Raw genomic sequence first — 25367 nt, 5'->3', positions numbered from 1 at the left:
TGAGTCACTCCTCTAACTCAGAACCTTCGATAACAACACAGCGAGTGTGAGGGGGCGCCGTACCTCAGGTCTGACAGGGTCTTCGATGCCAACGACAACAATGCAAGTCAGCTCACTGAGAATTTCATTCTCAACGTCCCAGTCAGGCTCGCCGGCCTCCGCAGGAAAGTCCCGGTAAGCCACACAAATGGTCCTCAGCCCGTCACACGCCATGGGCTCAATCACCTTACGCACCATCTCATCACGGTCCTTCGGTTTGAAGATCCGGGGCTGACCCTGGGCGTCCAAGATACGAGAGCACCTGGAAAGAGGTGGAGTGTTACAGGTGTGGTTGAAAAAGAATAAGTTTTTGATTGAGAGGGTGTCAGTTTATCAATCCATCCACCCATCGCTCCATCATTCAGGCTCCATTTATTCACCGCTGAGTAAAAGATCCGTCTGTCCGTCTGGAGCTAGATCTCACTTCCATCATATTTGATATGTGATGTAAAAGCTATGTGATTGAATGAATGAATGAATGAATTTATTTATTCCTTCACACCGTGACCCAGACTTTACCTGGATCCAGATTCCACAACACAGTGCAATTTTCAATTTATTTTCAATTTATTTCCTTTATATAGCACCAAATCACAACAGAGTTGCCTCAAGGCGCTTCACACAGGTAAGGTCTAACCTTACTAACCCCAAGAGCAACAGTGGTAAGGAAAAACTCCCTCTGAGGAAGAAACCTCAAGCAGACCAGACTCAAAGGGGTGACCCTCTGCTTGGGCCATGCTACAAACATAAATTACAGAAATAATTCACAGAACAATTCATGGACGAATATACAAGAATTGCTGTTGGTGCACAGGACAGGAGGAATCGCCAACACAAATACAACTCCCATCTCTGGATGGAGCTGCACCTTAAACAGAGAGAAAAACAGAATCAGGCATCAGAAAGACAAGAAATACTGTATAATTTGCCAGCATTAATCAACAAGAAAAACAGAAGAAATACTAAGGTGATCGCCGGCTACTAGCCCTAAACTTCACTAAAAGACCCAGAATTTAGGTGACGTTGAGGCTGCAGCCCGCTCCAATTACTTATAAAATGAATTAAAAGAGTAAAAAGCGTAAAACAAAACTGCACCAGTATGCTAGACATATGAAAGGGAAAATAAGTGCGTCTTAAGTCTGGACTTGAAAGTCTCCACAGAATCTGATTGTTTTATTGATGCAGGGAGATCATTCCACAGAACAGGGACACAATAAGAGAAAGCTCTGTGACCCACAGACTTCTTATTCACCTTAGGGGCACAAAGTAGTCCTGCACTCTGAGAACGTAAAGCCCGGGCCGGTACGTAAGGTTTAATTAGGTCAGCTAGGTAGGGAGGTGCCAGTCCATGAATAATTTTATAGGTTAGTAGCAGAACCAGTTATTGCATACTGATACAGAATGATCCGATTGATCATTCTTGATCTCCTGTATATTCATTTCTGTAATTTGTGTCTGTATCATGGCCCAAGCAGAGGGTCACCCCTCTGAGTCTGGTCTGCTTGAGGTTTCTTCCCCAGAGGGAGGTTTTCTTCTTACTGTTGCATGTCTTCTTACTCTGGAGGTTAGTAAGGTCAGACCTTATTTGTGTGAAGTGCCTTGAGGCAACTTTGTTGTGATTTAATATAAATGAAAATACATTGAAATTGAACTGAATCAGGATGTTGCAATCTGGTATTAAATTCACAAAATGAAATAAAAGTGTCTTCCTGATCTTGGTTTTAAATTGTGATGTTTTATCTGTGAAGTAGTTTTGACGTAATCCTTAAAAGCCTATAAAGTAAAATCTTGATCAAGAATCTGGACCTGGATCTGGTGTCCCGTCGAGATGAGGTAAACGTCGAGATGAGGTGCATCGCGCTACTGCGCATGCGCACATCACTCTAACCCGGACTTGAAGACGTCACCCGTCGAGATGAGGTGAACGTCGAGATGAGGTGAACGTCGAGATGAGGTGCCTCGTGCAACTGCACATGGGGAGATGATGTAACTCGCTTGACGTGCAACTGCACATGCGCATTTTGTTTTGTTTTTTGTTTTTTCGTCAAAGTTTTTTTTATTTATTAATTGTATTCAGTGTATTTACAGCCTAGTAAGCAAAACATTTTCTGTATTTTACATTAGAAGCATAAATGTATGTATATGTATATTTTGCCTGTGGAAATAAGCTAACTCCAGGTTAAAAATACTTATCGTTTTATAGTGAGTAGATTTTATACATTACTATGTATCTATCTCGACGATGCACCTCCGCTCGACAGACTTATCTGTCGAGATGAAGTACCACGCACCTCATCTCGACGGCGCACCTCATCTCGACAGAACACCGGATCACCTCCAAAATTCAGTGGAGTCTTCCATCCGCTAATATCTGTCTGTGGTGCAAATTTGTGTGTTTTTTTTTGTTGTTGTTGTTTGTTTTTTTTCCCCTGTCTGCATATATAGTAAATGCCACACTGGCAGAACCATTTATAAACATTAATACCCATATATGCAATTTATTCTTGCAAGACAGAAGGTATGTAGTGTGTGAGTGAACGTGGTGTGTGTGTGTGTGACCCCCATCCGCCCTTCCCGATCAGCCTACAACATCCTACTCAGAGCCAACCGACAACTTCTATCAGGAAGAGCCGACCACCAAAACAACACGAAGACGGACAAAAACGAAAGACAAGTGGTGAAGACAATGTGGTGCAAATTTGGTCAAAATCCGTACAGTAGTTTTGATGTAATCCTAACAGACAAATAAATAAATGCTGATGATTTTATTACGTCCTTGGCGGACGTAATAATTCCTGGCATCCGTCTGTCTGCAGGAGATGATGGTGTAGCATCCAGTTTGTTTTTTGCTTTTACAAAACAGTAGTGAGACCAGCTATGTTGTATGGTTTAGAGACAGTGGCACTAACAAAAAGACAGAAGGCAGAGCTGGAGGTGGCAGAGCTGAAGATGTTGAGATTCTCTTTGGGAGTGACGAGAATGGACAAGATTAGGAATGAACATATCAGAGGGACAGCTCAGGTGGGACAGTTTGGAGACAAAGTCAGAGAGGCGAGATTGAGATGGTTTGGACATGTGCAGAGGAGGGACCCAGGGTATATAGGGAGAAGGATGCTGAGGATGGAGCCACCAGGCAGGAAGAGAAGAGGGAGGACAAAGAGGAGGTTCATGGATGTGCTGAGGGAGGACATGCAGGTGGTTGGTGTGACAGAGGAAGATACAGAGGACAGGGTGAGATGGAAACAATTGATCTGCTGTGGCGACCCCTAACGGGAACAGCCGAAAGACAAAGAAGAAGAAAAGAAGAAGTTGTTGTTGTTTGGACATAATTATAATAATAGTAATTATCTGGAGATTTCACAGAAATCAAAGCACTGAGTGGAATAAATACCAAAAATAAAATGTACAAAACAAACAAGCAAAAAAATTTTAAGATTAAAAACTTTAAACACTCTCATTGAATGCAAACAGTAGAAAATAAACACATCTCGAGTCCGGACTTTGACGTAGTCACAGAATTTGACTGCTTAACTTCAGCTGGTAGACTGTTCCAAGGTAAATGGTGCATGACACGCAAATGCGTTACCAACTGTCCTCTTATGAACATTAGGATCACAGAGCAGACTGGTCTCCTGACAGCGCAGAGTATGTGCCGGCACATATGGATGCACTAACCTAACCAGATAAGAGCGTGACCAACCATTCAGGATCTTCTTACAGGTTAACAACAGAACTATAAAATCTGCCCTTGTGTGACTGGGCGGCCAGCGTGACAAAGCCAACACTGGTGTAATGCAATGGAATTGAATTTCTTCATCCTGTCAGTATATGTATGAGCAGCTGCATCCTGCATCATCAGAAGACCAATGATTTTTAGTCAACAGCAAACATCACACTAATCAATTCTAGATGATAGGAATGCATGAATCAAAACTTTTGCATCTGCCAGAGACAAAACTGGTCAAATCTTTGAAATATTTCACAAATGAAAAAAGAATCCTTGTTATCTCTTTGATATGTGCATCAAAGGAAAGAGACCGGTCAAAGGTCACATTGAGACTTTGAAGGGTGTCATTCAGAACCATCATTTCAGTTAGCAGAATTTAGCAACAGGAAGATGATGACATCCAACCCCTTACTGCTGCCTCTAAATTAACAATGCCACACCCATTTGTTGTGAGATCAGGCTGTAAATAATCTGTGCAGCAAAGCAAACCAATCACAAAGCTATGCATCACTCCACCCAAAGGTGCCAAGTATATATGGAGAGAAAAAAAATAATACAGTGAGCCAAGGACCATGCCCTGTGGAATGCTGCACTTAGCAACAAAAGATTCAGTTAACATGTTATTAATGAAAACAGAATATGGTGGCATGGCTCCAGGTCAAGATGGTTTTCCTTCTGAATTCCAGAAGCATTTTTGGTAGATCCTGACTCCACTATTCTTTAGGACTATGACAGAAAACTAGCCCAAAGGTCAGATACCCCTTATATGAATACAGCAGCAACACAACTTCTACTGAAATCAGATAAAGACCCTACTCCGACCATCATGAATAAATACTGACGTCAAAAATCATCACCAAGGCATTGCCACCCTGTCCAGAAAAAAAAATACTGCCATCAATAACAAATAATGACCAAACTGGGTATATTAATGGCCGGCGTTCTACCAACAATAACTTCTTTATCTCATTAGCAAATCACAATGTAGCAATACAAAGGCAACAGTGGTCTCACTGGATGGACAAAAAGCCTTTGACAAAGTCAGCTGGAACTTTCTTATTACTCTCCTTCATAAATTTGGTTGGCCTCCGCCAGGGCTGCCCTTTGTCACTGGTTCTGTTCATTATCTTTATGTACAGAATTTCTAGGCGCAGCCAGGGTGTTGAGGGGGTCTGGTTGGGAACCACAGAATCTCTGCTGTTTGCAGACGATGTGGTTCTGTTGCCTTCATCAAATCAGGACCTTCAGCGTGCACTGGGGCGGTTTGCAGCCGAGTGTGAAGTGTCCAGGATGAGAATCAGCACCTCCAAATCTGAGGCCATGGTTCTCGACCGGAAAAAGGTGCTTTGCCTTCTTCAGGTCGGTGGAGTGTCTTGCCTGAAGTGGAGGAGTTTAAGTATCTCGGGGTCTTGTTCATGAGCGAGGGACGGATGGAGCGTGAGATCGACAGACGGATCGGTGCAGCATCTGCAGTGATGTGGTCGCTGTATTGGACCGTCGTGGTGAAGAGAGAGCTGAGCAGGGGAGCAAAGCTCTTGATTTACCAATCGGTTGACGTTCCAACCCTCACCCATGGTCATGAGATTTGGCTCATCAAATCAAATCAATTTTATTTATATAGCGCCAAATCACAACAACAGTTGCCCCAAGGCGCTTTATATTGTAAGGCAAGGCCATACAATAATTACGGAAAAGCCCCAACGGTCAAAACGACCCCCTGTGAGCAAGCACTTGGCAACAGTGGGAAGGAAAAACTCCCTTTTAACAGGAAGAAACCTCCAGCAGAACCAGGCTCAGGGAGGGGCAGTCTTCTGCTGGGACTGGTTGGGGCTGAGGGAGAGAACCAGGAAAAAGACATGCTGTGGAGGGGAGCAGAGATCAATCACTAATGATTAAATGCAGAGTGGTGCATACAGAGCAAAAAGAGAAAGAAACACTCAGGGCATCATGGGAACCCCCCAGCAGTCTAAGTCTATAGCAGCATAACTAAGGGATGGTTCAGGGTCACCTGATCCAGCCCTAACTATAAGCTTTAGCAAAAAGGAAAGTTTTAAGCCTAATCTTAAAAGTAGAGAGGGTGTCTGTCTCCCTGATCTGAATTGGGAGCTGGTTCCACAGGAGAGGAGCCTGAAAGCTGAAGGCTCTGCTTCCCATTCTACTCTTACAAACCCTAGGAACTACAAGTAAGCCTGCAGTCTGAGAGCGAAGCGCTCTATTGGGGTGATATGGTACTATGAGGTCCCTAAGATAAGAAGGGACCTGATTATTCAAAACCTTATAAGTAAGAAGAAGAATTTTAAATTATATTCTAGAATTAACAGGAAGCCAATGAAGAGAGGCCAATATGGGTGAGATATGTTCTCTCCTTCTAGTCCCTGTCAGTACTCTAGCTGCAGCATTTTGAATTAACTGAAGGCTTTTCAGGGAACTTTTAGGACAACCTGATAATAATGAATTACAATAGTCCAGCCTAGAGGAAATAAATGCATGAATTAGTTTTTCAGCATCACTCTGAGACAAGACCTTTCTAATTTTAGAGATATTGCGCAAATGCAAAAAAGCAGTCCTACATATTTGCTTAATATGCGCATTGAAGGACATATCTTGATCAAAAATGACTCCAAGATTTCTCACAGTATTACTAGAGGTCAGGGTAATGCCATCCAGAGTAAGGATCTGGTTAGACACCATGTTTCTAAGATTTGTGGGGCCAAGTACAATAACTTCAGTTTTATCTGAATTTAAAAGCAGGAAATTAGAGGTCATCCATGTCTATGTCTGTAAGACATTCCTGCAGTTTAACTAATTGGTGTGTGTCCTCTGGCTTCATGGATAGATAATGCTGGGTATAATCTGCGTAACAATGAAAATTTAAGCAATGCTGTCTAATAATACTGCCTAAGGGAAGCATGTATAAAGTGAATAAAAAAGGTCCTAGCACAGAACCTTGTGGAACTCCATAATTAACCTTAGTCTGTGAAGAAGATTCCCCATTTACATGAACAAATTGTAATCAATTAGATAAATATGATTCAAACCACTGCAGCGCAGTGCCTTTAATACCTATGGCATGACCGAAAGAACGAGATTGCAAGTACAAGCGGCCGAGATGAGTTTCTTCTGCAGGGTGGCCGGGTGCTCCCTTAGAGCTAGTGCAAGGAGCTCGGTCACTCGGGAGGAGCTCGGAGTCGAGCCACTGCTCCTCCACATCGAAAGGAGCCAGTTGAGGTGGCTCGGGCATCTTTTCCGGATGTCCCCTGGACGCCTTGCTGGAGAGGTGTTCCGGCACGTCCCATTGGGAGGAGACCCCGGGGAAGACCCAGGACACGCTGGAGGGACTACGTCTCTCGGCTGGCTTGGGAATGCCTCTGGGTTTCCCCGGAGGAGGTGTGTGTGGATCGGGAGGTCTGGGCAGCTTTGCCTGAGCTGCTGCCCCTGCGACCCGACTCCAGATCAAGCGGAAGAAAATGGATGGATGGATGGATGGATGGCATTTATTCATTGGATCACAACTCTATATAACTCAACAAAAAGCCACAGACACAACTAATGAGCTCGCATCTCAAAATTTTACACTGCAAAGAGGAACTAGACAAGGCTGCCCATTCTCACCACTATTATTAGCAGTATTTATCGAACCTCTAGTGCTTGCAATACGTCAGAATATTAACATCAAGGGTATCAACTCCTCAATATCTCACCACAAAATCAATTTATATGCTGATCATATTTTATGATATCTTCAAGAACCCCCACAATCACTGCCGGAAATATTTAAACTGATCACTAATTTTTCACAATTATCAGATTACTCTATAAATTGGTCAAAATCAATGATACTTCCTTTAACTGCGGATTCACGGAATCTTGTACCTCAAGATCCACACTATACCTTTCCCACTGGCAATATTAAGTACCTAGGCATAAACATCTCTTCTAAATTAGGAGAGCTGACCCATTTGAACGCCCCACTCACTGACAAAATCTGTAATGATTTGAAACGATGGAACAACCTCCCCATCTACTTATTAGGACGAATAGCAAGTATCAAAATGAAAGTATTACCACAAATTAACTACATTTTTTTTCAGTGATTCCATTCAAGCCCACAGTCAAATGGTTTCAGACTTTAGACTCGGCCATTTCAAAGTTTTACTGGAAAAATAAAAAAAGCTAAAATTAGTCTCGCTACTCTTCAGAAAAATAAATCACAAGGGGGTCTGGAAGCACCAAATTTACTACATTATTATCTGACTAACCAGATACAATATTTGATCAAATGGATTCATCCTGATCCAGTCCACAGCTCCTGGATTGAATTAGAACAGTTAGAATGTAACAACATCAAACTCTCAGATTTACCCTTTATTACTACTTCCATTAAACGCCATAAATGTTTTAAAAATCCGTTGATTTCTTCCACTCTGACTGCCTGGTGGAAAACCTTAGAAATTACAAACTCGCTAATGGAAATCTGTACAAAGGCTCCTATTTGGCACAACCCAGACTTTAAGATCAATAAAGCAACTCTTCATGTCAGCACATGGGAACAGAAAGGAATCACACACCTTCATCACCTCTTTCAAAATAAAAGGTTTATACCATTTAACAACTTGATGCAGAGGTTTGGAATTACAGGAGGAAATTTTATTCATTACCATCAATCAAAATATGCTGTGATGTCAGACTTTCAGACTCGTCAGTGCCCGCCAGAACCACCCACATTAGTGACACACATCAAGAACCACCTCCCAATAAAGAAAATCTTGTCTAAGTTAATATCATGTGTAGACACTGTCTTACATTTACCCAGTTTAAAATGGGGGGTGGGGACTTCCTCCTGACCTCTGACCCTGACCACTGGATACAGATTTGTAAAAACACATTTTCAATGACAAAAAACACCAACTTACACACAACTCATCCAATACAAAGTTCTTCACAGAACACACGTTACACAATATAAGATGTATAAAATGGGCTTCTCAGACTGTTTGTTCACAGTGTGAACTAAACACCACTGATACCTATTTTCATGCCCTTTGGCTTTGCTCACCTGTCCAGTGTTTTTGGTCAAACGTCACTGAAAAATTGTCCTCCATCACAGGATACAGAATCACCTTATCTCCTAATTTATGTTTACTCAGAGACACAACAGTCATTGAACTGCCAACTAAACAATCTAAAACTACATTTGTAGCACTGAATATTTCCAAAAACAAAACAAAACAAAAAGCTATATTGCTGAATTGGAAAGATAAACAATCAATCAATATTAACCACTGGTCAAACCTCCCCTTTGAATATATATCAATGGGAAAAATATCTGCTTCATTAAGAAACCAATTACCATAACTTAATGATCAACTCATTAAATTTGAAAATGGAGGTCTAACTGTTGCCTGTTAGGGAACGCCACTCTCGCGCCTTATGACTTGTTTCTTTTGTTTTTGATCCACTAACTTCTCTCTCTTGTGCTGCAGATCCAGGTTGCAGCTCAGTGTTTTACTTCCTGTTATCAGAGAATGATGTTATGTGTTTTTCTTGAGTATGTTAGCATTGGTGGAGGTGAGAGCTTGTATCTTTTAAAGTGTGTGGCCCCTCTGGTATGATGGTGCTGTGCGGTCCGATGCAGGCCGGGATGGTTGGTTGTCCTGAAATGTCCCGAAATAGGTGTTTAGATGCTCTCTAAATGGACAACAGATGGTTACTGTCACTGTTTATGTGCTGCTGTTGGTCCCAGTATGTTGTATCGTGGGGCTTTGACCTCTTTGATGTTTCACATATTTCATCACCTCACTTTTATTACTGTCACCACTCACCTGTTTTGGTGTTCAGCCCTTCTTGATAGAAATGATCTGTAAGCTTTAAATAAAAGGTTATCGGCTGATCAAGTAGGGTAGGTGAAGGTCACACACGTACACCATGTTCACCCACCACACTACATCCTATCTGTCTATACATACATATTATATATATATATATATATATATATATATATATATATATATATATATATATATATATATATCTGTCTATACATACATATTATATATATATATATATATATGTGTGTGTGTGTGTGTGTGTGTGTGTAACAGAGACCAGCAGGTGTAGCTGTGCAGATGTAGTTAGTAAATCTCACTCCCAACAGCTCAAAGGGATTCTCTGGTCACGACGCCAGAGCCCTGGGTTTTGGTCTTCTGGTTAGAGAGTCCAACTCCCATGCTGGAGCTCGTGAGTTCCCGTCCCGAGGGGAGCGAATGGGCAGAGTCATAACAACACAACGCAGACTGCAACTGCTATCTATCTATATATATATATATCTATATATATATATCTATATATATATATATCTATATATATCTATATATATCTATATATATATATATCTATATATATATATATCTATATATATATATCTATATATCTATATATATATATATATCTATATATATATCTATATATATATATCTATATATATATATATCTATATATATATATCTATATATATCTATATATATATCTATATATATCTATATATATATATAGATATATATATAGGCCAACAAACTGGACCTCAGCCACAAAGGAACCAAACCAGAAATACTAAAATATCCTCAGGCCTATGATACTGTGATCCATGGGATCAAAATAAAACGTTTCTTTACAAAAGAAATCACACAGGAGAATGTTAATGTTTGCTGACAGAATCCAGCTAACTGTGAGATAAGACTCCTGTTTTACGCCATTTCAGAAGCCTGCTGTCTGATGTCCGTCTGACATCCTCTGATGTCTGTTTGACATTCGTCTGACATCCATTTGATGTCCGTCTAACATCCATCTGATGTCCGTTTTACGTCTGTCTGACGTCTGTCTGATCTGGATTCAGCTCTTCATGTGGTTTTCAGTCTGGTTACAGGTAGACATGAATAGTCTCCATGTGCACTCCCTGTAAGAACAGACCCCGCCTCCTTTCTTCAGTCACGTTCCCCTCTCAAATTAATTCTTTAAGTGGCTTTACTGAATAACATGGAGACTGAAATCCTGAAACTTCAGTTCTCACACTGTGAAGCAGCAGGAGAGGAGGAACGTTAGGGTAGGACTGAGAGTGGGGACTTTGAATGTTGGCAGTCTGACTGGTAAAGGGAGAGAGCTGGCTGATATGATGGAGAGGAGAAAGGTAGACATATTGTGTGTGCAAGAGACCAAGTGGAAGGGAAGCAAGAGCAGGAGCATCAGAGGGGGGTTCATGTTGTATCACGGTGAGGACAGGAAGAGAAATGGTGTTGGGGTCATTTTAAAGGAAATGCATGTTCAGAGTGTGTCGGAGGTTAAGTGAGTGTCTGACAGGGTGATGAGGAAGTAAGATATGGTATCAAGGACAGGAATGGGGAAGGACAGATGGTAGCCGATTTTGCAAAAAGGATGGAAATGGCTGTGGTGAACACCTACTTTAAAAAAGGGGGGAGCACCACCACTTGGTAGGTTGGTAGAATTACACATTAAACATCTTTTATCTTTCACAGCTTATTTGTTTCTTGAAACAAACAAATAAAAATAAATTCCATCCATCCATCCTCTTGTCCTACTTTCTCAGGATGATCTCTGATGCTCCTTTGCTGTACATCCGGAAGCCTCCGTCAGCGTTCTTTAGCACCGTGCTCATGGACTTGCGAGAGGAGTTGAAGGTGTAAACCTTGTAGAGTTTTTCTTCTGGGATCTCATCCCTGATAGGCTGATAGTCCCTCTTCAGATCCAGCACCAGACCCAGCAGGGCGCATTCGGTCTTGTTGCCTACATGTCGGGGCAGACCACCTTCTTTCTCTGGCGGCTAATAAAAAATAAATCAATCAATCATCAATCAATAAATACATTTTTAAAAAGCCTGCGACCACTTTATGTCACGTATTGTGTCAGATTTTGGACACGAGGACACATTGTGTCCATCAACAGATGGTCTGATGCCTTGGATAGTTTCTAGAGTAATTGTTAGAGTTTGGCAGGGAGCTCACCAGGATCTTTGTGGTGTATGCAGAGTTGATGGAGACGCTGTTGACAATCATTTCCAGAGTCTCTGGTTTGATGGCGTCAGGTTCTGGCACGGTCTTGAAGTGGGTGTCACCAATGTATGCCTGCACCACAGTCATGCGGTTCATGGTCAGCGTGCCCGTTTTGTCTGAGCAGATGGCAGTGGCATTGCCCATCGTCTCACAGGCATCCAGGTGACGCACCAGGTTGTTGTCTTTCATCATTTTCTGAAAGACGAAGGAAGCAGATGAGTTAGACTGACATTTGAGCTCATACTAAATGATATGGAAGTGCCCCGTCTGTCTCCGTAAGCGCCCCACCTGTCTAAGTAAACGCCCTGCTTGCCTCCGTAAGCGCCCCGCCTGTCTCTGTAAGCGCACCACCTGCCTCCATAAGCGCCCCGCCTGCCTCCATAAGCGCCCCGCCTGTCTCCGTAAGCGCCCCGCCTGTCTAAGTAAACGCCCTGCCTGCCTCCGTAAGCGCCCCACCTGTCTAAGTAAACGCCCTGCCTGCCTCCGTAAGCGCCCCACCTGTCTAAGTAAATGCCCTGCCTGCCTCCATAAGCGCCCCGCCTGTCTCCGTAAGCGCCCCACCTGTCTAAGTAAACGCCCTGCCTGCCTCCGTAAGCGCCCCACCTGTCTCCGTAAGCGCCCCGCCTGCCTCCATAAGCGCCCTGCCTGTCTCCGTAAGCGCCCCGCTTGCCTCCGTAAGCGCCCCGCCTGTCTCCGTAAGCGCCCCACCTGTCTAAGTAAACGCCCTGCCTGCCTCCGTAAGCGCCCCACCTGTCTCCGTAAGCGCCCCGCCTGTCTCCGTAAGCGCCCCACCTGTCTCCGTAAGCGCCCCGCCTGCCTCCATAAGCGCCCTGCCTGTCTCCGTAAGCGCCCCGCTTGCCTCCGTAAGCGCCCCGCCTGTCTCCGTAAGCGCCCCGCCTGCCTCCGTAAGCGCCCCGCCTGCCTCCGTAAGCGCCCCGGCTGTGTTTGTCAGGCAGACAAAACCACAGACACACAAAGAATGTCGGCTTTTATTTTTGACATCTAGTTATGAAGAGACTCGGCACCAAAACCATCTGGTCGGCGTCCCAACGTCCAGGCAGGTCACAAAAACCCACCAACCTTTTAAACCCAAAGCAGACAAACAGTCACACTGTGCTTCATTCACACCACTGTTCAGCACTTTTCCCCTTGAGGTTCTTACCTTGACAGAGTAGGCCAGGGAGATGGTGACGGCGAGTGGCAGTCCCTCAGGAACGGCGACCACCAGCACCGTTACGCCGATGATGAAGAACTTGACAAAGTACTGAATGTAAATGGGCGTGCACTCGGCCAGCCAGGGCCGGCGCTTGATGCCGAAGGTGTCAATGACGAAGTAAAGGATGAGGATGATCACCGTCACCGCCGACATGATGAGGCCTGTTTGGGTGGAGAAGAGCAGGGCGGGGCTTAAACACTGCACCAGAAAACCCACGGAGGCCCACAAAGCTGTTTTCACTCTTTTCCAAAGCTGGAAACACCTTTTTCGCTGTGTTTTGATGTTTTATCCACATGCAAAATGCACATTAGTTTGCTGAAAATGGAGCTGTTACAAAATTACTTCAACAGTTAGGGAGACATCGCCACCTGTTGGTTTGACGTGCTCTTGACTGTGTTTTGTTTTTCCTGTATGTCTCACACAGAGGAAAGCCTGTCGGCAGTTTGGCTAAATCGCCCGGTCTCTGTCGCCGCCCCTCAAGAATATGGTTGCTGATGTTTTGTCATAAAATGAAGTTGCACTCACATACAGATCAGATGGTCGGAACAGACTGTGGCACAACTTATACACGATGGTGGCACCACTGAATTTAAAAGACAGTCTTCCTTTTTCACATCACATGATTTGTGGTACTATCGTGATACGCTTCTTTAAAAGCATCTAAGGTCACAGTGTGTGTTTTAAACATGTTCTGGATAAACTCTGCAACAGATTTTCAGCCCATGACACGTCGCTGACACTCAAGAGAATGTGGCTCACACACACCCACACACCTGGCATTTTGTCTTGAATCTGTGGCAGGGCGGTCGCAACCCCGGTGTGAGGGGCCCTGAACGCCCCTCTAAACACACCTCATATCAAACATTTTGTTTTCTGTTTTGAAGTGAGAGGAGAGCGGTTTTACTGGAGTGGGATGAAAATGGAGCGATGACGAGCGGTGCGGCACACAGTGACTGTGGGCGGCGCAAGCGAGCGTTGAGACACTCTGTAGAAAAGCAGCAACTGGGATTGAAGCTGCCTCTGAAAGTGTCTTGAATCAGATTTGGGAAAACAACCCATTTCATGTGTATGTCTTTTTTTTTTTTTTTTTTGCTTTATAGAAACATCATGTGGCTCGAACGTGACCACAAACAAACCACACAGTTCAGCTCAGCATTAAAATATGGCAGCGTCAGCGCTGTGAACATACAACCATCCTGAGTTCAGTGCCATTCAAATATCAGCAGAACGTGGACGTGGTGAAATCTTGGCAATCAAAGTCCTGCCCTCCACCTCCCGTCACTCACCGCTGTCCTCAATTCTATTTTTGAATAAGGTGAATTAAGGTCAGCTGCAGACAGGAAGCAGGTTCAGAACAAACAAGTACATCCAATAACCCTGAGTGCTCTGAGCGCCGCCTGACTGAACCCCAAACAGGCACGACCAGCGGGATGAGACCTCACCACCTCCTCACTGTGAGGCAACAGTGCCAACCACAAAGACAACCACAAAGACAACAGGCAGGAAGTTTATAAAATAAAACAAAACACGTCTACAGATATACATATCATAGGCATCTGTTAAAGTTTCCAGGTGACCCAGGGGGGGTTAGGGGATGGACAGACAGACAGAAAACCAAAGACAGGCAGGACAGAAAACCAACAACACATAGAAAACCAAAGACAGACAGACTGTCTGTCTGTCTTTAAGAAAGACAGACAAAAAAACAAAAACAGACAGACAGACTGTCTGTCTGTCTGAAAAACAGACAGTCTGTCTGTCTGTTTTTGTTTTTTTGTCTGTCTTTCTTAAAGACAGACAGACAAAAAACCAAAGACAGACCGACAGACAGGAAACCAACAACACAGAAAACCAAAGACAGACCGACAGACAGAAAACCAACAACACATAGAAAACCAAAGACAGACCAACAGACAGACAAAAAAACCAAAGACAGACAGACAGAAAACCAAAGACAGACAGAACACCAGACAAAAAACCAAAGACAGACAGAACACAAGACAGACAAAAAAACCAAAGACAGACAGAACACCAGACAAAAAACCAAAGACAGACAGAACACAAGACAGACAAAAAACCAAAGACAGACAGACAGACAGACAGAAAACCAAAGACAGACAGAACACAAGACAGACAGACCGACAGACAGAAAACCAACAACACATAGAAAACCAAAGACAGACCGACAGACAGAAAACCAAAGACAGACAGAACACAAAAGACAGACAGACAAAAAACCAAAGACAGACCGACAGACAGAAAACCAACAACACATAGAAAACCAAAGACAGACCAACAGACAGAAAACCAAAGACAGACAGAACACAAAAGACAGACAGACCGACAGACAAAAAACCAAAGACAGAAAGACAGACAGACAGACAGACAGAAAGAAAACCAAAGACAGACAGGCAGACAAACAGGCAGAAAACCAATGACAGACCGACAGACAGACAGACAGAAAACCAACAACACACAGAAAACCAAAGACAGGCAGACAGAAAATCAAAGACAGACCGACAGACAGAAAACCAAAGACAGGCAGACAGAAAACCAAAGACAGACAGAAAACCAAAGACAGGCAAACAGGAAACCAAAGACAGACAGACAACCAAAGACAGACAGACAGACAGACAGAAAACCAAAGACAGACAGACAGAACACCAAAGACAGGCAGACAGAACACCAAAGACAGGCAGACAACCAGAGACAGACAGACAGACAGAACACCAAAGACAGGCAGACAGAACACCAAAGACAGGCAGACAGAAAACCAAAGACAGACCGACAGACAGAAAACCAAAGACAGGCAGACAGAAAACCAAAGACAGACAGACAGACAGAAAACCAAAGACAGGCAGACAGAAAACCAAAGACAGACAGGCAGACAGACAGGCAAACAGGAAACCAAAGACAGACAGAGAGAAAACCAAAGACAGACAGACAGGAAACCAAAGACAGACAGAGAGAAAACCAAAGACAGACAGACAGGAAACCAAAGACAGACAGAGAGAAAACCAAAGACAGACAGACAACCAAAGACAGGCAGACAGAAAACCAAAGACAGACAGGCAGACAGACAGACAGAAAACCAAAGACAGACAGACAGAAAACCAACAACACATAGAAAACCAACAACACATAGAAAACCAACAACAGACAGAACACAAAAGACAGACTGACAAAAACCAACGACAGATCGACAGACAGAAAACCAACTACACATAGAAAACCAAAGACAGACAGAACACAAAAGACAGACAGACAAAAACCAGACAGACCGACAGACAGAAAACCAACAACACATAGAAAACCGAAGACAGACAAAACAGAAAAGACAGACAAAAAACCAAAGACAGACCGACAGACAGAAAACCAACAACACATAGAAAACCAAAGACAGAACACAAAAGACAGACAGACAAAAAACCAAATACAGACCAACAGACAGAAAACCAGACAGACAGAACACAAAAGACAGACAGACAAAAAAAGCAAAGACAGACCGACAGACAGAAAACCAACAACACATAGAAAACCAAAGACAGACAGAACACAAAAGACAGAGAGACAAAAAACCAAAGACAGACAGAAAACCATAGACAGACAGACAGACAGGTTGTCTTCACATTCCTCAGTGGTGCAAACATCAATGAGCTGCCGATTCATGTCTCAACACAGAGTATCCGCCCTCCTTGTTCATGCCCCGCCCACTGACTCGTACCTGTACACCGAGTGGAATGTGGATGTTCCTGTGGGTGCGGTGTGCTGCCTGCATGTCTTACCAGCCTTTCCGATCTGCACGGCCAGCCGGGTCAGTTTGCCCTGAAGAACCGACTTCTCCTTCTTGGTCACGTTGACCTTCTTCACCGGCTTGGCCTCCTCCTTCTCCTCCTTCTCCTCAGACTCGGCGGCCTCCTCGCTCTTCAGAGGCTGGATCTCCAGGGCGATGCCATCCTGTGTCTTGGCTGGAGGGGGGAGGGGTGAAAGGCACGTGGGTGAGGAGGTCAGTGGAGGGAGGGGGCAGAAGCAGACAGAGGTGGAGTTATCGGGATGGTCGCGGGGCAGATGGGAAAAAGGTCAGAGTGCACAAAGAGAACAACAACAACAAAAAAAAAAAAACGGCGAGATGAGTGCAGGGTGATGAGGATGAAGGATAAGTGAGCGAGAGCAGGGGTCAGGGGTCAGGGAGCAGAGAGGCAGAGACACAGTTTCAGATTCAGTTAGTGATGGAGAGCAGGTAGTTTACTGTTACCATGGCAACCCTCTGGCTGGATGCAAGAAGCGGCAGTTCATCATTTTACATAAAAAAAAACAAACAAAAACCCAAAAAGGTCTCTCACAGATAAATGTAAGGACACAGTCCACACAGGTGAGACTGCAGGGCCGCAGGTTCGAGCCCCTAACTGGACGGTAACGGTGAAAGAACAGCACCTGAGTCAGCTGCAGCGCTCCTGAACGAGGCATGCCTTGCGCCGTGGCATCTGTGTGACTGAGTGCATGTGGCACTTTGGGGGACGGGAAAACGTGTCAGAGCATCTTGCTCCTCATTTGCATAAATTTGACATTCAGGTTTGCAGGTGAAGCGTTTGGTTACGTGTCGGTCGGACATGCGACGTCTGACAGAATCACCTAACTATCAAAGTATTCATGGTGCAGGGCTGTGAGAACACTTTACTGTTTAACGATCAACCAGGGGGGCACTCAGCTGAGCGCCGGACCTCAGACCGACCCGTGTCTGGGTCCCGCATGAACACCAAAATGTACGGGGCAGGTCTCGTGAAGCGTTGCAGATAGTGATGCAAGTAAATCTTTAGACACACAAAGATCTCAAACAATCTTTTTTAAAAATGATGCTCTTAAATCTCAAGGTGAAAATTTTCTGCAATAAAATCTAAATTAAAAACATAAAACAAGACAAACTTGACTCCAGAGTTGGTCTCTTTTATCTGTGATCATCTCCACCTGTGACAGAAACATCAACAGTCAAATGTCTCTGATCACACCCACTGAAGCTCTCCTTCACAGCTCCCATAGGCCTCTTGGTGGCTTCCTTCACTTTTTTTGGACACTCAATTTTTGAGGATAGCCTGATTAACAAAGTCTTGGAAAGTGATTGGATGGGTGAGACATGGAGGTAAAGTCTACTGTAGTGACAGCAATGAGATGACGGATCCAAGGTGGAGGTGGGATTACACCAAGGATCAGCTCTGAGTCCTTTCTTGTTCACAGTGGTGATGGACAGGTTGACTGATGAGATCAGACAGGAGTCCCCATGGACTATGATGTTTGCAGATGACATTGTGATCTGTAGTGAGAGTAGAGAGCAAGTTGAGTCTAGTCTGGAGAGGTGGAGATATGCTTTGGAGAGAAGGGGAATGAAAGTCAGTAGAAGCAAGACTGAGTACATGTGTGTGAACGAGAGGGAGCCCAGTGGAATAGTGCAGTTACAAGGAGTAGAAGTGGTGAAAGTAGATGAGTTTAAATACTTAGGGTCACCTGTCCAAAGTAATGGAGAGTGTGGTAGAGAGGTGAAGAAGAGAGTGCAGGCAGGGTGGAGAAGAGGGAGGACACAGAGGAGGTTTATGGATGTGCTGAGGGAGGACATGCAGGTGGTCGGTGAGACAGAGGAAGATACAGAGGACAGGGTGAGATGGAGACAGATGGCCTGCTGTGGTGCCCCCTAACGGGAGCAGCAGAAAAAGAATAAGTGATTAAAGTGTTAAAAATACTTCTATCTGTTAATTTGAATCTGTTAGTTTGAAGATGTTTTCAGAGCTCAGTGTTCAGATGATGAGTGCATTTATTTGTTCAGGACACCTGGACATCAGCTGCTCGCATCTGTACTCAGCATTTAGACAAATGTAGGCCGTCAGGTCTCCGTGTCCTTAATTACATTTTTATTACAGTCCACAAGGGGGACAACTGCCGGCAGCTTCAGTACTTATTGGACTTTACCACCAGCAGGAACAATGTCCCATCCAACAACAAGCTCCACTTCAGCACACGGAAAAAGTGCAAATGAACCAGAGCAGAGTGAGGAACGGCAACTTCACTGCAACTTCTTCTAAATGGTCCAAAAGTCAGAGCAAATCATTTCACCACAGAAACTAACCAAAGCCTGGTTCAGCTTCAGTCTGGACTGAGACCACCTCTGTTGGTTGGATCAATCATCCAAAGAACCAAGACACAAATTAAGATTCTGCTGGCGTGTTCACTTTCAGATTAAAGAGCATCATTTGTCAAATTACATCACAGAGAGGTCCGAGATTTTTACTTTGATGTCATATGACAAAACAACGTGTTTAATGTGCCGCGGCAACGACAAATGTGTGTGAAATAATCCCACTGGTGTGTAACAGCCTCCGAAACCCTGAGTCGGAGTTCAGGACCCGAGCCGGAGTTCAGCCAATAGGAGGCAGGTTTTGGGCATGGTGATGCACACGACCTGTTCTCAAAACACAAACCACAACAGACGACTAACTGACACAGCGGGACACAACAGGACTGACGGAGAGACCCACTGACACGACTGGCAACAGGTGCAGCACTGAACTATGGGAAAATGCATGGCGGCATGGGGTGGGGCGGGAAGCGTGTCGCACCAAAAATAATCCTTCAAAGTAAAAATGAAAGCAGTCAACAAATGGGGAAAAAAGCTGAAAGGAACAACGATGCAAAAATCAGCAGAGGAAGAGAGGACGAGGATTCAGGACTGCAGGAGGGTTCAGCCACAGAGAGCCACAAGACGACAGCGAGTCCCCGACGACATCCTGCTGCAGTCAGACGGCTGCCAGGGTGCAACTCCCACACCAGCCCCCAAACGCCCCGCCTGGCTACACAGAACCACGTCGGTACTGTCAGTGCCGGGTATGGATCCGGGGCCAGCTAATAAACATCCACACGGTCTTTGGCTTGAATGTGTTTAGAATTTAAGTTTTTGTGTGATATCACATATACATTTTTTTCCAATAAATTATGCTCTTTAATATAAAAGCAACAAGACATTTGTAAAATACAATGTAAAAAAAATATGACACATGAGGACACGCCCCTGAAATAAAACTCAGCTGACACATCACTTTTACAGCCACTGGACTCCAGACAGAACAAGGACTTTTATTTTGTAGTTGAGGGAAATTAATTCTTAATAAAAGTCAGTAAGAAACACAATTTGGTAAATTCACCCTCAAAACCTCAGTGAGTGTGCATGAGTGAGTGAGTGAATGAGGGAAGCCACCAAGACACCACAACAGCACTGAATAGAAGAGCTATAGGCTTCACCAGATGTGATTAGAGACATTTTTGTCCTTGTCTCTGCAGGCACAGCTTGAGGACGGTGTGGACCACAGATAGACTCAATACGTTTGACCAGGAGCCACATGGTCCAGAGTCGAGACAACAACTCAAAATCAGAAAACGCTGGGAAACGTTGGGATACACACACACACACACACACTTATTCTTACATTTACTTTGACTTCTATTTCATCTCAGACAATATGAACCAAAAATATTTCATGTTTTTTGGGGTTTTTTTCCATGGTCATTTGTTTTTCATCCATTCATGAAACACAATCACCAAAGGAATAAAAATGTTGGGACACTAAAGCATTTCCCACTTTGTAGTGTTGCCCTTTCCCCAGCACTTAAGACAGTTTGGCATTCAGGACATCATTTTATCTGTTATTGTGTCACATTCTTCCTGCAAACACGCCTTAAGGTGTTGATCTTTATTTTGCTTTTCAAAGTTCTCCACACATTCTCTGTTATGGGACAGATCAGGACGGCAGACAGTCCAGTCCAGTACCCATCCCCACTTCTTCTGCAGTCATGTCTTTGTAATGTGTGCAGAATGTGATTTTGTATTATCTTGTTAAAAAAATGCACGGACGTCCATGGAAAAGACGTCGGCTTGAAGACAGCATGTGTTGCTCTAAAATCTCTGTATACTTTTCTGCATTAATGCTCCATCACAGAGTGCAAATGACCTATGACAGGGACACTGACATGACCCCAGCTGAGGACAGACCCTGACTTTTGGACTTGTTGCTGATAATTGTCTGAATGGTCCTTTTTGTCTTTGGTCCTGAGCACACAGTGTCAATTTCTTCCAAAAAAGAGCTGGCATACTGATCTATCTGACCACAGTACATGTTTCCACTGTGTGATGGTCCAATGCAAATGAGCCCAGAGAATTCAACACTGCTTCTGGACAAGATTAACATCAGGCTTCTTTTTCAAAGATAAAGCTTTAAGTGATATTTATGAATGTAACACTGTCCTGTAGTGAAAAACAAAGGTTTCCCACAGTAATCCCTTACCCACGTGGTTATATCAGCTATTGATGAATGACTGTTCTTGATGCGGTGCCATCTGAGGGATCAGAGAACATGGGAGTTCAGGTTAGCGTACCTTTACAACCTGAAATTCCTCCAGAGTCCTTGAATTGTTTAATGAATTCTGCACTGTAGACGGAGAAATATTCAAATCACTTCCCGTCTTTCTTTGAGGAACATTGTTTTTAAACATCATCTGTTTGAAATAACATAATGATTTAATTTTTTTAACATCATTATCAGACCCAAGTTTCTTGACTGTGTCTGGGTAACTTGTGTTTCATGGCTTTAAATACAATAATGGATGTATATTAACAAATGTTGGCCAGAAATAACATGAAATATCTCAATTTTATCTTTTCTGCAATGAAATAAAGTCAAAGTTAACGTCAGAATCATTTGTGTTTTTCCCCTGGTTTTCTGGTTTGGGTTGTAGACTTTAATTCCTCTTTTTAACACAGTCTCTCTGTGTCCATTTGACCACCGCACTCAGACACACATTCGTCCCCCAAACGCCAAATGACTGTAAAAGTGACGATTCTGAAGTTACATTTAAACATTTTAGATCAGTTGTTCTGTTTATACGTCTGTGTTTACATTGAGATTAAAGAGCATAAGTTAAAAAAAAATGATAAAAACTTGCAGCCACGTTCGTGTTGTTTTGTTGTGATTTATTTATTTGTTAGTTTGTTTTGAGCTACAGTGTGCTGGATGCGGACAAACGTCTGGACCCGCACTGATATTTGTGGGTTTGTTCAGTCCGTTTGAACTGGTTTTAAAAACAAACACAAAGCCTCAGTTTTCACCATATTACTCTCTGATGGACTGATGTGCGTTTCCACGGTAACAGAATCGATTCCTTGATAGACGGATGGCAGAGTTCATCTTCCCATTCTTCTACTTTGCTTCCTCACTGGCAGTGAGCTGGACTCTGGTCGGGGTCAGACCCAAACCGCTTTGTTCCTCAGCCGAGTGCAGCTGTTTGTTTTCACCTCAGCCCAAAGATGCCGAATCGAAGCGACAAATGCGTCCAGACGCCGCTGGTGAGAGAACAACCTGACACACACCCCATCCAGCTCTGGGACCCAGTCCAGGGTTTGGATCAGTGTGTCCTCAGCAGCCAATAGGGGACCTGCAGCACAAAGGGTGGTGACTGGCAGACAGCTGAGGGCGTGGCCAGAGATTCTGTTTATCAGCAACTTCATGTCGATTTACCCAACGACCAGAGTCCAAGGACAGGAAGTGTGTCTGTGTTGTGTGTGTTTGCCCACTCAACTTTTTATGAGTGTCTGTAAGTGCACAGGAGTGTCTCAGTGTGTGTGTGTGTGTGTGTGTGTGTGCGCAGCAGACTCTGTCACTGCAGGAAGCAGGAACGTGTGTGTGTCCACAGGTTTATATGATGTTGTGAGGACGCTGTTGGACGTGTTGCTGATTTAATTCAGCGTCATTTGGTCCATTTATATTTGGACACCAACTGTTTTTCTTTTTTAGCTGTAAATCACAGCATATTGGAGTTGAAAATAATGAACTGAACAGGTTTATACGGTGTGAACGTGCTCCCCCGCCCCCCCTTTGTCTGTTGCTCATTCTGTCACAGCTACACGGCGGAGCAATAAACACACACCAGGAACTCACAGCGGGTTTCTTAGTGTTCCGCAAACACAGATGAACTAAAGGTGAGAGTCTGAACTTTGACCTTATTCAGCTTCAACTCCAACATGCTGTGACTGACAGCTACAACAACGAGTGGAAGGACAGGCCCCGCCCCCCAGGGTGAGACAGCTCGAAGAGAAAGTTGGACATGTGGCATCACACCAGTCGTGGTGGAGGTTGGAAGAATGACATCAACACACACACACACACACACACACACACACACACACACACACACACACACACACACACACACACACACACACACACACACACACACACACACACACACACAGGTGAGATCAGTCATTGTTGCATGTGTCCCGGTTTGTTCACAGGCAGGGTTGGGTAGGATTACTTTGAAATGTAATCCAAAAGTAATCAGATTACATGTAATCCACATGTATGTACATACATATAATCCACATGTATTCTTTCAAAGTAATCCTACCCAACCTTGTTGACAGGTATGTGTCAGATAGCACGTGACCTGCCTGACCCTGGCCACTCTTAGCTGTTGCCACAACAACTGTCTGTACCCGTGCGGGCTGAGAGATGGGGGAGTTGCACCCTTGGACAGGTAAAGCAGGACAAGGGCCGGCCCCCTGAGGACAGGTAGAGTTAGAGATGGACCAGACACTCCCCTCTGGGGGTGAGTCAGGATAAGAGGGGGACAATGGAGGACAGAAGGACAGACAGATGAGTGGAGGGGTTACCTTTGTTGCGATTTTCAGGGGGTCCTTGTTTTTTACCTGTTCGGACAGAGCAGAGAGGGCGGAACGCTGATAACATGGCTCAAAGCAAAAACAGAATCAAAGTGAGGGTCAACAGAAAGGGTTCAAGGTAGGTGTGTGTGTGTGTGTGTAGGAATGGACCACTCAGAGGAGAGCGACGCACAGCTGCCCTGCGTGATGTCACAGGAAACAGTGAACCAACGTTTAACATCCTGAGGTTTGGTGTTGTGAAATAAAAACTGCTCAAAGTCAAAACAGCAGCACAAAAACAAACCCGGCAGATTCACACGTTCACGCCAAAGTCAAAACAGAACCTCCAGCCCCAACGCGGGAATCTCAGCCGGAGCCCAAGAAGAAGAAGAATTACTCATAAAAACACTCTGAGACATTTCAGGTATTTTACAAACTGCATCAGGTCTGCATCAGCACGACTGCAGCGAGCCACCGGCACAGCGCACCGCTGCCGGCACAGCATGCCACAGCACGCCACAGCCAAAGTGAGGTTATGATGATACACATGTAATCTTATGTGGCTTTTAGCCCAAATCAGTTTTGGACTCTGCAGATGGTAAAACAGAGGTATTCAGCCAATCACATGACAGAAATCTAAAGGCTTCATCAGCTTCTTCATTTCAAGACACTCGACCATGAAAGTAAAGTCTGTCAGTCAGCCACAAAAGACTGCAGTCGCTTGATTACTTCGCACGGTATCTCCTTCGCACGGCATGCTCGCCACTTTCCACATCGCTTCGTACACATTTTCTTTTATTCGTGACAGATTTTACTTAACTGCTAGAAACCGTTCAATCGCCTGATTTGTGCTTTTTGATCATATTTCTACACTACATTTCTACACTGCCATCACTGAGTCCATCATCTCCTCCTCCATCACAGGCTGGTATGCTGCTGCCACTGCTAAGGACAGGAGCAGACTGCAGCGTATCATCCACACAGCAGACAAGGTGATCGACTGCAGTCTGCCATCCCTACAGGACCTGTACACCTCCAGGGCCCTGAAGCCAGCAAGGAAGATAGTGGCTGATCCCTCTCACCCAGGACACAAACGTTTTGTCACCCTTCCCTCTAGCAGACGGCTGAGGGCCATCAGGACCAAAACCTCAAGACACAAAAACAACTTCTTTCTGTCCACAGCTAGACTAATAAATAACGCCAGAGACCCCCATTCACCCTGCCACCCCCCCCACTCACACAAAGTATAGACTGATCATCAACCTACTGCCATGAACACTGCCATCTACTGGCAGTATTCATGGCAGTAGATGGCAGTGTTCATGGCAGTGTGAGCAGCCACACATTCACTAAAAGTGATGAAGGACTTAAACAGAATTTTCAGTTTTCAACAAATGAAAAAATGACATATTTACAAATACAGATTTATTTGTAAAACCCACCACACATTACAGTAACTGTGTGTTATACCGACCAGGCAGCAAACCACTGACGTCAGAAAACTAATGTACCCATAAAGCAATATGGCATGTGTGTCTAAACGCTAAAACTTTAAAAATTAGTGCATTACTTTAAAACTAAAACACATTGCTGATATTTTCACTTTGTAAAACAACAGACATGAGG

The 25367-nt window shown here is 44.2% G+C and overlaps 1 protein-coding gene across 4 annotated transcripts in view; it reads right to left on the bottom strand.

Moving 5' to 3' along the window:
* LOC117505101 (plasma membrane calcium-transporting ATPase 1-like) overlaps window positions 1–25367 on the bottom strand; it is a 171157-nt gene that overhangs the window by 39093 nt on the left and 106697 nt on the right. For 2 of the 4 annotated variants that reach the window (XM_034164639.1, XM_034164633.1), the window contains exons 7-12: window positions 23754–23789; window positions 16831–17013; window positions 12992–13206; window positions 11782–12024; window positions 11359–11600; window positions 64–301 (exon numbers count right to left, since the gene is read on the bottom strand). In XM_034164639.1, the coding sequence (XP_034020530.1) occupies window positions 64–301; window positions 11359–11600; window positions 11782–12024; window positions 12992–13206; window positions 16831–17013; window positions 23754–23789 (1157 nt within the window). The remainder of the gene's footprint in view (window positions 1–63; window positions 302–11358; window positions 11601–11781; window positions 12025–12991; window positions 13207–16830; window positions 17014–23753; window positions 23790–25367) is intronic. The other 2 variants (XM_034164654.1, XM_034164645.1) reach the window with 1 other exon arrangement.

This window comes from Thalassophryne amazonica, chromosome 3 (assembly GCF_902500255.1).
Source record: "Thalassophryne amazonica chromosome 3, fThaAma1.1, whole genome shotgun sequence".
In the NCBI taxonomy this organism is placed as follows: domain Eukaryota; kingdom Metazoa; phylum Chordata; class Actinopteri; order Batrachoidiformes; family Batrachoididae; genus Thalassophryne; species Thalassophryne amazonica.
The sequence above is the reverse complement of the archived record's forward strand: the minus strand, read 5'-3'. Positions and strand labels throughout refer to the sequence as shown.